General features: G+C 41.2%; 1 protein-coding gene and 1 pseudogene across 4 annotated transcripts in view; one reads left to right on the plus strand and one right to left on the minus strand.

Moving 5' to 3' along the window:
- The first annotated feature begins 1038 nt into the window (after positions 1-1038).
- On the plus strand, positions 1039-2135 carry LOC118020760 (annotated as a pseudogene).
- A 3315-nt stretch (positions 2136-5450) lies between these two features.
- The window catches only part of CDK6 (cyclin dependent kinase 6), a 238682-nt gene continuing 228251 nt past the window's right edge, over positions 5451-15881 (minus strand). For all 4 annotated transcript variants that reach the window (XM_035020562.1, XM_035020564.1, XM_035020565.1 and 1 more), the window contains exon 8: positions 5451-13964. In XM_035020562.1, the coding sequence (XP_034876453.1) occupies positions 13818-13964 (147 nt within the window). In that variant the 3' untranslated portion in view covers positions 5451-13817. The remainder of the gene's footprint in view (positions 13965-15881) is intronic.

A 15881-nucleotide genomic window follows, 5' to 3' on the forward strand; every position in this document is an offset into this window, starting at 1 on the left:
ACACTGCATCACCGTGCAATCCAACAGGCAGGAGGGAGGGTCTATTAACCTGACCCTGCTGCCTCTTTGCATCAGGTGCTGTTTGGAAAGCTGAGGCCAGTAGATGTTGAGTGAATGGGAGTAAACTTGACTTTCTTGATCAGCTTTCTGAATACACTGTCACGATAGATGTGAGGAATCCTGGAGATCACAGGAAGTACAGGATTTAGAATAACGGGCCCCATGCCAAGTGCTGAGGTCTCCTCTCTGATGATGCAGTACTTCTCAAAAATGTGCAGGAGAGTGAGTTCTAGCGGGGGTGCAGTCTGGTGATGGGGTAGTCTTGTGCGGTGACTGAAGTCATGACATATCTTCGAAGTCTTCTACATTATTTAAAAAAATTTGAATTTTGCACTCTATTCCACAATGTTTTATGTATTTTAAAAATAGTGTCTTTAATAAAAAACACTTTTTTATTTTAAACAGAGTTGATGCTTGAGGAAAGTAGATCTTTTTAGCGGTAGCTTTGTATTTTCCTCTGTATACTCCAGGTTTCTGGGAATCCCCACTTGAAAAGTGCAGGCTCTGCTATCATTGTTTTTATCCACACTTAAATAAGGACACTACTGAAATTACAGTGCAGAGCAGCGGCCTCCAACTATAGTACTACTAGAGGAGAGGGAGCTGTGTTAGGATTTCTGCTGCAATTGATAGAAATTTTCCTGAGCCACCGAAGTTAAATGGAGAGAAAAAAAAAAAGCTACAGACAGACTTCATTATAAGGATATGGGGAGTTCCCTAGTCTGGGGAAGAGTCAGAAAGCTGTCTGGATTCAGCCTCTGCACATGACCATCTCTCTCCATGGGTCAGCACCCCAAGATCCCCTGTGCATGCAGGGAGAAATACAGCTATCTGCAGCTCCGAATTTACAGGTAGCGCTCACAGACATCTAAGAGATGGATGCACCATCTCTTGGTCCCACATTCCATGGGATACTATGGTTGCTCCATCAGCTACATCCGGGAAAGGGGCATTTGGAGAACAAGTGTGACCTCCTGGGGCCCACCCCTGCCATGAGTTCTTCCCTAGAGAGCCGGTGAACTGGGCTGACACTTAAAAAGGCAAATAAGTGGCAAAGACTTCAGGCTTTTAATGAAGCTCTAAGTGAGAATAGCAGAGATAGCTAGGGATCAGCTGAAGGATCTTTCTGTACGCCACCTTGAAGTTAACGGTCCAGTCAAACCTGATTATAGATGCCCACGGTTTGTGGAAATATGTGTAGTTGTGAGTGACCTTTTAAACTACAAACTTTCCAATTTTTAAAAAAATTGTTTTGAGAACCTCCTCGTCTATCTTGAAACACCAGCGCCGCCAAGATGCCGGCTTACCACTCTTCTCTCATGGACCCTGACACCAAACTCATTGGAAACATGGCACTGTTGCCTATCAGAAGTCAGTTCAAAGGACCTGCCCCTAGAGAGACAAAAGATACAGATATTGTGGATGAAGCCATCTATTATTTTAAGGCCAATGTCTTCTTCAAAAACTATGAGATTAAGAATGAAGCTGATAGAACCTTGATATATATAACTCTCTACATTTCTGAGTGTCTAAAGAAACTCCAGAAGTGCAATTCCAAAAGCCAAGGTGAAAAAGAAATGTATACGCTGGGAATCACTAATTTTCCCATTCCTGGAGAGCCTGGTTTTCCACTTAATGCAATTTATGCCAAACCTGCAAACAAACAGGAAGATGAAATGATGAGGGCCTACTTACAGCAGCTGAGACAAGAGACTGGACTGAGACTTTTTGAGAAAGTTTTTGACCCTCAGAATGATAAACCTAGCAAGTGGTGGACTTGCTTTGTGAAGAGGCAGTTCATGAACAAGTCTTTCAGGACCTGGACAGTGAAAGGAGCCTGAGCAGATACTTTCCACAGCCATGGGCAGCATTTTACAGCAAGATGTACACAGTTATTTGCCTTTATTTGATAAAGTTTTATACAGAAGAGAGAAGAGAGCATGTCTTCACTTGAAGAGCTCTTTATCAAGAATTTGGGTGAGGGAGGGAAAATTGGGTGATTTGAAATTTTCTGCAGTATTAAGCTGGTGCTTAATAAAAATAAGTAAGAATAAAGAAATTTCTAACAAAAAAAATTGTTTTGAGGTTTTATTTATTGAAGTAATCTCTACACCCCATGTTGGGCTTGAACTCATGACCCCAAGATCAAGAGTCACATACTCTTCCGACTGAGCCAACCAGGTGCCCCTACAAACTTTCAAATTCCTTAGTAAAAAATCATACTCTTGCCTTTCTGTATTATCCCTCCTGAATATTTCATGTAAATTAAAAAAATGTAGATGCAATTTAGGGCCTGTTAAACAAAATTAAGGCAAATCCTCATGAGAGCTCCCAGAGAATTCTGGAGGACTAATTTAAAAATACCTGGTATCAGAGCGCCTGGGTGGCTCAGTCAGTAAAATGGCCAACTCTTGATTTCAGCTCAGGTCATGATCTCAGGGTCCTGGGATGGAGCCCTGCGTCAGGCTCCGCGCTCAGTGGGGAGTCTGCTTGAGATTCTCTCTCTCCCTCTGTCCTTCCCTGCCACACTTGCATGTGCTCTCTAAAATAAATAAATAAATAAATCTTTAAAAAAGTACCTGGTATAATACACGAAGAGGGGAGTGTATCACACTTCTGATTTGTTGTGTATCTCATTAGCTGCTTCGTCTATCATTCTGCATCAGTATATAAGCGGTTGAACGAAGAGGAACACACATTAATAGAAATGGTCTTCCTCTTTGACACCCCTCAGTGGTTCCAAATTTCTTTATAAGGCATATTAAACGCTTCCCAACATCACCTCCAGACTCCTTCGCATATCTCCCCCCCCCCACTAACTGTTTTCAAACATTAAGTCACGGCCTATTAGTGGGGTTGTGAAATCAGTTTAGTGGGTTGCCACCAGTATTTTCAGGGTGCAGGATAATAAAATAGGAAAGAGAACCTGTGGGGCACTCAACATCATTTTGTGAAATCTCAGTTCCTGGTATATACCTGTGTGCATCTGTGCGCACGCACGCACACACCAGATCATGTGGTGAGACTGGATTTCTTTCTGTAGCTTATGATCCAGATGTTAACAGCCACTGCCCCAGGGGTGACCTCATCAATCTTACAGCTTGCTCTTACATCATTGCATGCCTTTGCACATGCACAGTATTTCTGCTTGTACGCCTGGGAGACACTGATTTTCGGTTTTGAGTCCATTCAACTATCACTTCCAGTGTGACTCCTTTGCTCATCTGTAGGTTATCAGCAGTTGGGTTACACAAACCTTTTCATGGTCCCCATCTGCAAGCTCTGGAAAGGACTGCCGTGCCTTACTTAGTTTTGGGTTGTCAGAGTTTGGCATAATCAACTAGTAAGAGGTTACTAAACATTTGTTGCTGAGGCTTTAAGCGCAATGAGCTGCTATTTCGTTTTTCTGAAAAGGAGTCTCTTGCAACAAAAGTTTAAAACGCATTCTGCTAAAACTTGCTATTTAATTATAAGTTATTTTACTCACCGTAATTATATTCATTTTACATTAAGTAAAAAGAAAAATAGCTATGACAGTCATTTGTTTCCAAGAAAGCAGTCTAAGACGGCTGTTTTTATTATTTTTATTTGCTACCAATATTTTTATTGTAAGAAATACAAAAGGTATGACAAATATACAAACCATTCTCTTTTTGCTTCAATTTAGCTTGTGCATATGTGAAAACAATGAACTGGACAGTGACGTTTCAACACGAATTCTTAAAAAACAATGAATTCCATTATCTGACAATAAATACCTAAATTTGCATTCTAGCACCCAGTAAGACATCCAGTTTCCAAAGGATTTGTGATCTGCAACCCTCTGCATTTTCTGACAGGTTACCTTTGCCATTGCCACAGAGTGAACACTGGCAGTTGTCATTCTCCAAGTTAAGTCCTAGAGTAAGGTGCATGCTAGAATGACTGTCCCTGACCTCGGGTAGTCCAGATCATAAAGAATCTTTGCCTTGAGCTACTTTTTAAAACAGACTGCTAGTGATGGGGGATTTAATGTAAGTTTTGGTAGTCCTTGGATTATATATTTTACATGATACAAACAATCTACTTTTCTATTTTCCTCTTCAGGTGAGAAGAGTCTAGATAAACTGACCTGTATTTTCATCTACCTAAAGGGTAAAGAAGCAAGATCATTTAGCTCAGGGTGCTAAAAAGGGGGTAACTTTACAGATAAGCTTTCCTTCTTTCTTTCTTTTTTCTTTTTCTTTTTTTTTGCCCCAGGAGAGCTTTTTGTGTATTGGAGGGATGGTCGCCAGAGCGAGAGAGAGCCCTTCCCATTCTGCTCCTGTCTACACCCACGGCCATTCTTCTTTGGGGGCTAAATGATCCGGCACATAGGAAGGTCTCTGCTTTCAGAGAGCTGCACCGCACCCACATTTGGGGAGAGCACAGGGTTTCTGTACTCTGTGACAAAGGATACCCAGGTGAACCTGACAGGCCAGTGTGGTAACTCTCAACCTTGTGTATGGAGAAAAGAGCAGAAGCACTATCTACTACCAAGCCATCTGCTAACATTCTTGTAAGACTGTGTTCCAGGCAGTGAATTTCCACACTGCTTCTTTGACCTGCTCAATCCAAAGCACCAAAACAGCATTCTGTAGCAATATGAGCAAACGGAATGAGAGTAATTTTGCACCTTTAAGGAACATGCACCCTTATAAGTCTGTACCCTGATATTAAAATAGCAGAATGAGTTTCAAGTATGAAGAAATACAGTAAAACTATGGCCTGTAGATGGATAGAAAACAGCAGCCTGGAATGTGGTTTATAGTCTTGTTTAGTTTCTCTCCTTGCACCACAGCCAAAATTGAATGCTCTGTAGGATGACTTGGTTTTAAAATCACGATGCACACAAACATGCTGGAGGGCATTTGTGATGGGTGTTGTGAGCACGCTCTGTGCCCAGCCAAAGGTCAAGTAATAGTGGTGGCCAAGCCTGAGCAGGCACACCCGTGATGCCTAAAGCCTCCCTCTCATTGTGTCCCTGACGCCCGAAGAGCGGCAGAAGAGGATAAAGAGCACCACACAGACAGGCTGGGATGGGGGCGGGAGGGAGGAAGGATGAAGGGGACAGGAGGACATTGGTTATCCTGGGCTGGTTCACACAGCCTAGATTAGTATCTGACATGTGCATGCACAATCTCTACATCTCCAGAACCGTGATTTCAAACACAGAAACCAACAAGTCAAATGTCCAAAATAAGGTGTTTTTTTTCCCTACGTTTAACACATTTTCTACTATAAAAGTTCCAAAAAAAAAAAAAAAAAAAAGCTTACTTGGTAGGACAACCTTGCTGAAAACCTAGAATAAAGTTTTACCTAAGCCCTATGGGAAGGCAGAAACACTACACTAATACATTTTACAGTGAAAACATGCATTGACACATCTCTGACATGGTAATCCTATAAAACCCTCTAGTTCTAATCTGCACTCTACGGGAACCGATATTGTGCTTTTCTTAACACGTACTGCTCTTCTATACCAAACACTTGCCAATTAACCTTCAGATCAAAACCTGAAATACCAGAAATGCAACAAGCTTCTGAGGTGTTGGGGACTGTTGGTTGTTACCATCCACTGTTGACTACTGTACATCCAGTCCTTGTGTTTATTACCAGACTGAATTGCTTCTGTACAAAAACACGTTGCTTGAAGCACGGAAACTTGAATTTCTCCATCTGACACATTCTGGAGGCCCCAAGGCACAAGCTGACAGTTTGCTTCTACAGAAAACTCTCACACTGTTCTCCTTGCAACAGTTACTACCTGTTCCCACTACTGCATAGGATACCTATGAGGGTACGAGATCGCAGGGAGGAAGCTTCTTCTCGAGGCCAGATACGAGGAGGCACCACCCAGGTACCTGTCTCTGCCGGGCATCTACTCTGACGGCTGTCTGGCCGAGTTCCTAAATTAAGGCAGTATCTGATGCTTTCTATCTGGTTTTAATTTTTTTGCTGTATTTTCACGCTATACTATATGCATAGTTGACAAAAGAACTACAAAGTCCTTTGCTTTAACTCCTTTACATAATGATAAAACATCTAGACACAAAAATACTACACCTACAGACTTAAATTCTACTCATCATGTTAAAATGCACGCAGCTTATTTGGGGGCTTAGTCTAATTTTAATTTACGTCGCTCCATCGAGACCATGATAATGAACATTAAATGCAAATCCTAATGCCATCTCCTTTCAGTTGTACTTTCACAGGACTAGTGTGATTCAGAAATAAATAACATACATGAATAATAATAGAAATAATTTATGCAAGTGTAGAACAACTTGACATAGAAATTCCCCACCTTGTTAAGTGCTGATTCTAGGGGTAGTTGCTGCTATTCATCCCATGTACTAACTAATATATTTACTACTGGTCATAGTAAAACACATGAATACAAAATAAGCTAAGAACTGTAATAGTCACCGTTGTTGCAAACACAGGACCAAAATGAGAAGCTATATAATGTACTTGGGGGGGGCGGTTCAAGAAATGTGTTACTGCTGGGATCTACTTTCATTATTCGGAGACTTTAAGGTTAAAGTAGGAGTTGCTGGTGATCACAGAAGTATTGCTAGCTAATACATATTATTGCATTTCAAAAAACTTAAGATTAGAAACTTTTAAGGTAAGGGTTCAGTGGGTAACTTCAGGACTGTAACCTACGCATGTCAACGGAATCTGGCCAGAAACTACAGAGAGTTAGAAATTAAGTAACTGTGTGGCTCTATGCTTGCCCTTTAGTGCTACAGTCATAGTTCTTTGTTGCAATATGTAGTTATGTGCCCCCTTTATGAAGGAAACCTAGATTTGACAATCCAAACTCCTAAAGTAGAGAAGGAGTTGATTATTTGCTTGATGAAACAATTCACACAAAAGGTCCTCTAAACAGGAAAATCCCCTACTATGTGAGATAATTGGCTTACATACCTTTAACTATTTGACAAAGAAAAAAGAGAAAGAAGAAAGTAGAAACTAGAAAGTTAGGAGCTTTCGCCTAGGCAGAAAATAAATTTTCAAAACAAAACTTTTCCACGCATATCTTTTGCCATCATATATGCAGAATGATAGAAAATAAAAAAATAAACAATCTTTCCTGTAATTATACATCTTCTCTTAAAAAAAAAAAAAAAAAAGCTGAGCTTAGAGCTTGAGAGATGCCTGGTAGACGCTTCACACAGAGCAGCATCTCTTTATACCCGAACTTTCAAAGAACTGTGTTGTACTTATTTATGCACAGAAGACACCCGTTTTGCTTCTAGGGACATGTCACTTCCTAAGACTGCAGAACAGATGCCTCTGAGACAGCAGCAGGGCACATGGACCTCGGACAGCATCCCGCCGGGTCTGTACTACGTTTCAGGCACCACCAGGTGAGCGGCGGGCGGGTCTCAGCCAGCTCCGCCCACTGCCACTCTACTGCCAAAGGGCCGGCGCACCCAGAAGGTTTTCAGGTGGGCGTCAGGTGTTGGCCACGAGCAAATAGAGTTCAGACTGGCCCAACTGATAACAAACTCGAGGTCTGAATCGGCCTTCCATTTAGGGGCTTAAATCAGAATCAGCTTCGGTGGGGTTTTAAGCAGAGGGATGAGGCCGACGAGTCCCCAGAGAGCTTTGGCCAGCCCCTAGTGTGTACGGTATTTTGATTCAGAATGAATTCGTGAGACTTGCCTGTCGGCTACTCTGCAGGGAAGTTAAGCAGGCACTATCGAGTTTCTGCCACTCCGAAGGAATGAACGGCCTTCTGTTACGCCGTGTTAAGGAAACTCTGAAAAGTACTATCATTGCCTTCCTCCTAAATTTCTGTAACACTTACTGAGGAAAAGGACTTCTAAAATTAACTAAAACCATCTGGGGGATGATCAGTCTCTGAGCAGACCTGTGAATTAAAATGTAGGAGTGTATGGATCTATATATATATAGAGAGAGAGAGTCAAAGAACTTCCCAAGTGGAGAAATGAAAGATTTATGTAAATATACTCCTAAATTATCATGCTCACATGCTTGGACAGGATTTTTAAAAATTAGCATTTCTTGTGAATTTACACTTGTGATTACACAGATGTAAAACATGACCAGGTCTTTTGGTATTTAAGGGCTCTGTTTCAGCATGGCATTTCTTCAGAAAAAAAAAAGACAACAAAACAACCAGTTTTGCCTACTTAAATACCAGTGTTCCTTATTTTACTCATCTGATTTTTAAATGAGGATTTAAGATTTTAGTCAATGTCTAAAGACCATCATGGTAGGAAATGTGAAAACAGCAGACGGGGGTATAGGTATTTTGGCTGAGGCCACTGGAGGTTTTATACTCCTAACAAAACTACCCTGGTCACAGATGAGTGCTGCCTTTTAACTAGTAAGCCTGTCCATCTTTGTAACTTCTGCACCTAGGAGAGTGAGGTAATTAGGTACCTCAAAAAAAGAAAAAAAAAAAAAGGCTTCTTGAAACCTATGTCTTGGCTCTCTTTATGCACTTAAATGATCAAAATGAGTGTGCTATCCATTCTCAAGAACAACTCACTTGCAGACAATTATTCAGAGAACAACTAGAATACCCAGGTTACAGAGTGTTAGGAAGACTCTTAATCATCCCAACAAACAAGTGCTAAGCAAGAGTAAAATATGTGCAGAAAAATAAAGTTAGAATGAAGTCTTGAGAAGTACCTCTTTAGCGTTGCTCAGACTTTTTTCTCCCCTCTGAGAGCACCACCTTGTGGAATACACTGGAATAAAACAAGAAAGCCCATGTCTTCGAGGACAGTGTGAAATTTAAAACCGACATCTGCAAGAAAAGTCGTTTCCCTTCCCTACCATATAACCTTCAACCTGCTGTATTAATATTTATGTAGATGCTTGAAAAAAAGCCTGTATTAATTTTCAAGAGGCTCCTGTTTTCTTCTTGAAGGCCAGAGCACCAGTATCAGGGAAACACACATAGGTCGATGGAAGTTCATGCATTTATCTAAACTCCCTGGGAATGCTAAGAAATAGAAAACATTTTGAAAAGCTGATTCATACTTCATTAAAACAAACAAACAAACAAACAGTTAATTGAAGAAAAAAACCCACACAGTTAAAAATCAGACCCCTTCTCTTTTACCTTCCTGTTGTATATAAACATCAGAAGATAGAAAAGGCCAAAGGAATATTCTGGTTTATTTTCTGAAAAAGTACAAGTTAGAAATGCTTGAGATATAGGTATGTAACACAACTGCGTTGCAAACTGCATTGGTAAGAAATGAAAATGCTATTTTCTTGTGCTTTTGAGGAAAACAAATGATCTGGGGGCTCACATTGCCGGACAGGCTTTTGGTAGCCTCAAGCTTTCCCACGGTGGGGAAGGAGCACGTAGCTATGTTTCTAATCATACATCTGAATGTACTGGATGCACATGATTTGGGCTTCACAATTTTTCAAAAAATCCTGGTGGCACAGGAAATCTGTGCCGTTTTAAAATTTAATAAGTATATATATATATATATACTTTTACAGTGACCATTCTTAGACTTGTGTAAAGACGGTAGCTTCACGTTGCTGCTTCCTCCCATGAAATAAGGAGTACGGATGATTGAGTTTGTGAAGGCCGACATCTGAAATGGCAACTGCTTGGAACAGCTTTTCCATAAAAACATGTTTTTGAACGTATCAACTTCATAGTTGCCAGGTGACTTTAATATAAATTCTTACAATATATTTGTTAACATCCATCCTTCAGAATATATCTAACTTTGAAACTATCCTTCTTTGAATACCTTCGTTTTCTCCTGAATTTCCTCTATCCATTGTCCACTGTTTTAGGACTTTAAAAGATTTGGAAATCACATCACATCCTTATTTTTACAAACTAGAGACAGTGCTTTTATGTGTCACAATGTAAAACATGCATTCTCCTGAATTCTATCAATACCTAAGAATTTATAATGTCTCAACATTTTCTTTCCAAGGTAAATATTCTATAGTTTCTGTACTAACACAATTAAGTAATTACAGTGGCTTATTAACTTTTAATATTACTCTTTCCTAGACCCAACGATGCAACAAAAGACTGCTTTTGGAAAATGTGAGACATTCTCTTGTGTGCTTATCATAAAAATTGTCCAGTTGTCATTTAAAAGAAGCAATTCTCTGAAGAGAAGAATTTTAATATGTTTACATTAGAAGCTTACATGATTTTAATTTCTATAAAGGAATGAGGATTGCCATTACCGACTTTAATAGGCACCGCTTTTAAGAGAAGCAGCGGTAGCTAAAGCTCAACTGCAATACATAATTTAAGGTTCAAAATATTTGGTACTATTTAGGCTTTTTTTCATCAAGATGGATAGTACCACATTCTGGAGTCAAACGATAAAATCTTTAATAAGGGGTACAAATCTTCTTTAAGATAGCCCGTGCATTCTGAAATTTTCATTTTTACTTACAAGTAAAGGCTGAGATTCTAGTCTTAGGTAAATATTTTGAACTATTTTTAGTAAGACACCTTGGGCTAAATGAAGAGTGTGCCATTCCTACTGTATGAGTCCTGAGAGAAAATCATGAGAATACAGAGGGATGAAAAGGCTTGGAGCTCTTGTCCAAAACAGGTTCTTTGCTTCTTGGGTTCCTATCCACTTTAAAGGAGAGACAAAGTGGGAGGCGCCAAGGCACTGGGTTCTTAAAAGCTCTTGGAAATTGTGTTTTTAAGGTTATCACATTAGGGCCTTATTACCTTTGCCCCATGATAGCTTATGATGCTGAAATGGACAGGTGTCTGGGATTGTTACCACTCCAGCCTGCACAACCGTTCCCACATTGCCTGGGCCCCCAGAACAACTGCCACGTAGAAACTATCAGGCACATGCCAGCCCCAGTCCTCGGTAGGAGACTCAAATGGGATTTTCAATCTGACCCCAGATTTTTACTGCTATAAGCGGCTTCAGTATAACCCTGGGGGCGTATGACCTTTGCAGCTAACCACGCCTTCGCTTTTGGCAAAGACGTTTGAAACCGTCTGTCACAGAAGCATAAGCTGTATTCAGTGAATTGCTATGCTGCTATATGCTTCCCAGTGCCCCAGTGGCAAGGATGCTGGTGTGGGATCTGGATTTCAGAACTGGTGCGCCCGGATATAAAAGCCATAAAACAAGAGGGTAACCACTCAACTACAAGAGCTACAGATGGGCGCGCTGGGGTCAGACTCAAGTTCAGAGAGGCCGAGGTGCCCCCTCATTCTGCCTCTCCAAGGATAATCTGCCAAGTATCCAATGCGGAAATGTTTGTGCTTTAAGTTTTCTTCATAAACACTACCGAGAAATGACCCAAAAGTATATGCTAGAAATAAAGTGAAGCTCTCTACTTGTTTAAAATTCTCAAGAATGCTGAAAAATTCCAGTTTAGAACAGCTGCATTTTTCTTGGGAGAACTTGTGAAAAACTTAAAAAAGCAGAAACTCAAGTTATGTCCACTCTAACCAAAAAGCACATGACGAATCAGGGCAGTAAGTTTTAAAATTCAATTTCTAGGCCCCAGCAAAAACGTCTTTGTATTTTGACCCCCGATCAAAGGAAAGGCAGAACTCACTGTTCCAGGGGAGACATCGCCCCGAATTCTCTGGATCCATTATATCTCAAGCATTTACAGTGATGATGAAACATAATCAATGCTGTCAACAATGAAGAAAGCGTAGAACATTCTTATGGCCCATCTTCTCATTCGTATCCTGCTCTTCAAGTTACCGAGTTAGAAAAATGTTAAACAACATTATGTATTAAAAAAGAGTAATTCCCACCCCAAAAAACTTTCAAGGAGAAAAGTCTCCTAATTTTACTCTTGTTCAAGATGGTAGTATAAGAAATATTGAGCTGTGAAGAATTCAGGAAGGCCTGACAATATATAAACATCATGTGGAACATTTTCTACTGAGGGAAGCAATGTTCATTCTTTGAAAACCCTAACTCTAAACGCGGTCTAACTGTTGCATGCACTCAAAACATGAGTCAGAAAGCAAAGATAGCTAAACTTCCAAAAAGGTACTTAATCACTGTGTCTTTCAGCACTAACCACATAGAAGGCAGAGAGGACATTGGAATATAAGGAACAGTAGAGAAAACGGCAAGAGAAAAAAAATAAAGCTGTTCACAATGCCCAGGGCAGGCTGGCTCTGCAGAGAGAGGAGTATGCACAAGGCACTAGAAACAAGCACAGCCTGGAGGATGGAGAAAAGATCATTTTATACAGTAAATATATATTTCTAAAAAATAGTTAAAGACATTCCCCTCTGATTCTACACTGACAATATATTCTAAAAAAAATCGTAGAACACTAAGTAACAGTTTAAAGCAATCTATGTGCTGGTGATAGAGAAGAACCGTCCTCTATTCACTGCCTAGGTAACAACAATGAATGCCAGGTAGGAAGATCGCATCAGAGCAAGAACATACGGGGGGGGGGGGGAGTGACCCTGTTAGGATAGCGAAATCGGAGCCATAAACCACAACCTGAATCTTAACTATTTACAAAAGGTTCATTGAAAGCAAGCAAGCAGGAGGTGCATGGGAAAAGCTTAAGCAATCTGTTATTAGTTATGTAAAGGCAGTAATATATATTAGAGGCCCTGGGGGATAGATAAGATGGATACTTTGCAAACAAGGCAGTGCATGGTAGAAAAAGTACAGTGTAATAGGGAAAACTTAAATGGTATTCCTGTCTCTTGTCAGAGAGAACTACTCTCCACACTAAAACAGGAAACAGTTTCTGACAAATTCCTAAAATCAAAAACAAAACAAAGTAACAACAAAACCCAAAAAGGAAATAGATTTCAAATCAGGAAATAAAGGCCTTCTCTAATTTTTTTTTGACAATTTTACCTATTTGAGGTACACTCCCTAAATCTATAGCAAGTAAGAAAAAGCTTAAAGGGTATTTTTCAAAAGAAACAATAAAGCATATAATACAGGTTAAAATGGACTTATATTGAGTAAATTCAGCTTTTTGAAGAGTAAATAGAATGTATGCTTTAAAAAACAGGTCTCTTAAAAGATACTAGCATTTTTTCCCTTTTGTTGTGTGTATAAAACGTCATCTAGATAGTGAACCTTTTACTGCTAGCAAATTTACTGCTTTTGGCCATGAAATTCTGAGGACATAGGCTTAACTTTCTAATTTGAGAAGCCCATTCTGGTAAATCACCTTTAGTCAACAGACACCTGTTATTTATAGGTCACTTTGAGTCTTTAAAATTCAATTATTCTTGTTGTTTACAGAAAGTAACACTTTAAGAGAACAAGAATCTCACACACACACACACACACACACACACACACACACACACTCGCATTCTCACTCAAAAGTACCGAATCAGGCTTGGGCAGCTGCAGGGAGATTACATCATAACTCAGCTGTGCCTGGATTGCTCACTTCACACTGGCAGCATTCAAGGTTAGAAAAACGAAATGGCAGCACAATTTGTCAGCAGCTTCTCTTCTTCTGGAATCTTTCCAGGTTCTTGAAACAAACAAACAGACAGACAAACAAACGAACGAACATAAAGCTGCAAACATTCTTGCATTGATTTCAAAACAGTACACGAGGTGGTTTCCATGGAGAAGCAGAGCCCGTCCAGAAGACGGCAACTAGAAGATCCCCAGCCAGTGATCCTCAGCACCTCTGCTGGGGCTTACTCAGGGTGTGGGGGGGCCATCAGCCCCCAAGGGTGTTCTCGGGGTGATCAGCTCAAGGCAGCGGCCGGCACCTCAGGCTGTATTCATCTCTGAGCTGTTCTGGCTGGGAGGCAGATGGGCATCCAGGTTCTCCTTGCACCTCTCCAGGTCATGGAAGTATGGGTGAGACAGGGCACTGTAGGCGGATATCCTTTTGGCTGGATTAAATGTTAAGCACTTCTGTGATGAAGAAAAAAAATCATTGATTGACGTAAAACATGTCCATTTAAAATAATCTGCTTACACAGTTACACATTTATTCACCACCATCAATTAAGTGTGTCTAGAAAGAGAATGAATATCTACTTCAAGGGGCACTACGGGGAGCCTGGGTGGCTCAGGCGGTTGAGCGGCCACCTCTTGGTTTCAGCTTAGGTCATGATCTCACGGTGATGAGATGGAGCCCTGCGTGGGGCTCCATGCTCAGCGGGGAGTCTGACTGTTTGAGAGTCTCTCTCTCCCTCCTCCTGCTCATGCTCTCTCTCTTTCTCAAATAAATAAGGGGCGCCTGGGTGGCTCAGTCAGTTAAGCATCTGCCTTTGGCTCAGGTCATGATGTCAGGGTCCTGGGATGGGATCAAGCCCTGTGTCGGGCTCTCCGCTCACTGGCAAGTCTGCTTCTCCCTCTCCCTCTCTGATCTCTCTTGCTTTTGCACTCTCTCAGATAAATAAAATCTTTAAAAAAATAAAAAAATAGGGGCGCCTGGGTGGCTCAGTCGTTGGGCGTCTGCCTTTGGCTCAGGTCGTGATCCTGGGGTCCTGGGATCGAGCCCCGCATCGGGCTCCCTGCTCCACAGGAGGCCTGCTTCTCCCTCTCCCATTCCCCCTGCTTGTGTTCCCTCTCTCGCTATGTCTCTCTCTGTGTCAAATAAATAAATAAAATCTTAAAAAAAAAAAAAAAGTAAATCTTTAAAACAAAATGTAGACATAGCCATCTTATATATGGGCTCAATGTATAAACTGCCCTTCAGGAAAACGCAACAGCTTTTGGGTTGCCTATGGACTGTTACCTCCCCAGGCCTTCTCTTCAACCCACCCCACATCCTTTAAAAGATATTATTATTACTGTAGTATGTATACAACTTTATTTAGATAGTGATTTTTCTAATGCCAGCCAACGTAGTCCTATCGTCAGCGACATCACCCGAACTTTTTACCCTACCCCAAGGTTTACTTACTGATGAGTCAGGAATGGAAGGGGGTTACCTTGTTCAGGGGTAAAAGGCTAATTACTAAATGATAGTAACAGTTTCTGACATATTTCTAAAATCAAGACCAAACCAAAACAACAACAAAAGGAACAAGAAAGGAAACACATTTTAAACCAGGAAGTAAGTTTTCCTTATTAAGGAAGGGGCAAGTAAGGGCTAACACCTAGGCCCACCTTATGCAGATCACCAGCCAGCTGTGGACTCTGCCCCAGGGCTGAACCATCCTCTAGGTTCAGTTCTGGTACCAAACTCTATTCCAGGCTGACAACTCCAGTGCAGGCAGAAGGTGAAAGGCGGGGAAGGTAAACCTCTGGAGCTGCAATTTCCGTTCCCAAACTAGCGGATTCATCATCAAGTAGGCAGAACGCTTCCCTAACCTCAGTTCCATTTCCAGTCCAACCCCAGGTGATCCTGTTCTTCAAATCCTCCTCCTGTCCTTTCACCAACACCTCCAGAGTGTCTAGCAGGTGGCCAGCACTAGTGAAGGATGAGGAAGACCCGCCCATTGCCCAGCGACACACAAGCAGCAGAGAAGCTCCACCAGCTTCCCCATCCGTGTGATGCAGCGCCCACTGAAGTGAGCTGGGCACCCGAAATGTCTATCAATTTCAGTCCCCTCTGTACATTATCATGGTTATGCTGACCTCTTCCATGTAACCTGGGTTTTTGCCCTCAAGGAGCTCAGAGTCTCAGTCAGGTCCTGACTAGATTAGGACCCTCTCTAACACTCTATGGAACACTACTCACCTGGAAAATTCTATATATAATTCCAGGCAAATTTTTGGGTCCCCTGAAATCTTATTTATGCTGAGCTCCCCACCAAGTCCATGGAGGCCGGTTTCTCATAATGTGTCCTGAAAACCAAAGAGCCAAAGGGCAAGCAGAGG

This window comes from Mirounga leonina, unplaced genomic scaffold (genome assembly GCF_011800145.1).
Source record: "Mirounga leonina isolate KUSES-001 unplaced genomic scaffold, KU_Mleo_1.0 Mir_174, whole genome shotgun sequence".
Taxonomy (NCBI): Eukaryota; Metazoa; Chordata; class Mammalia; order Carnivora; family Phocidae; genus Mirounga; species Mirounga leonina.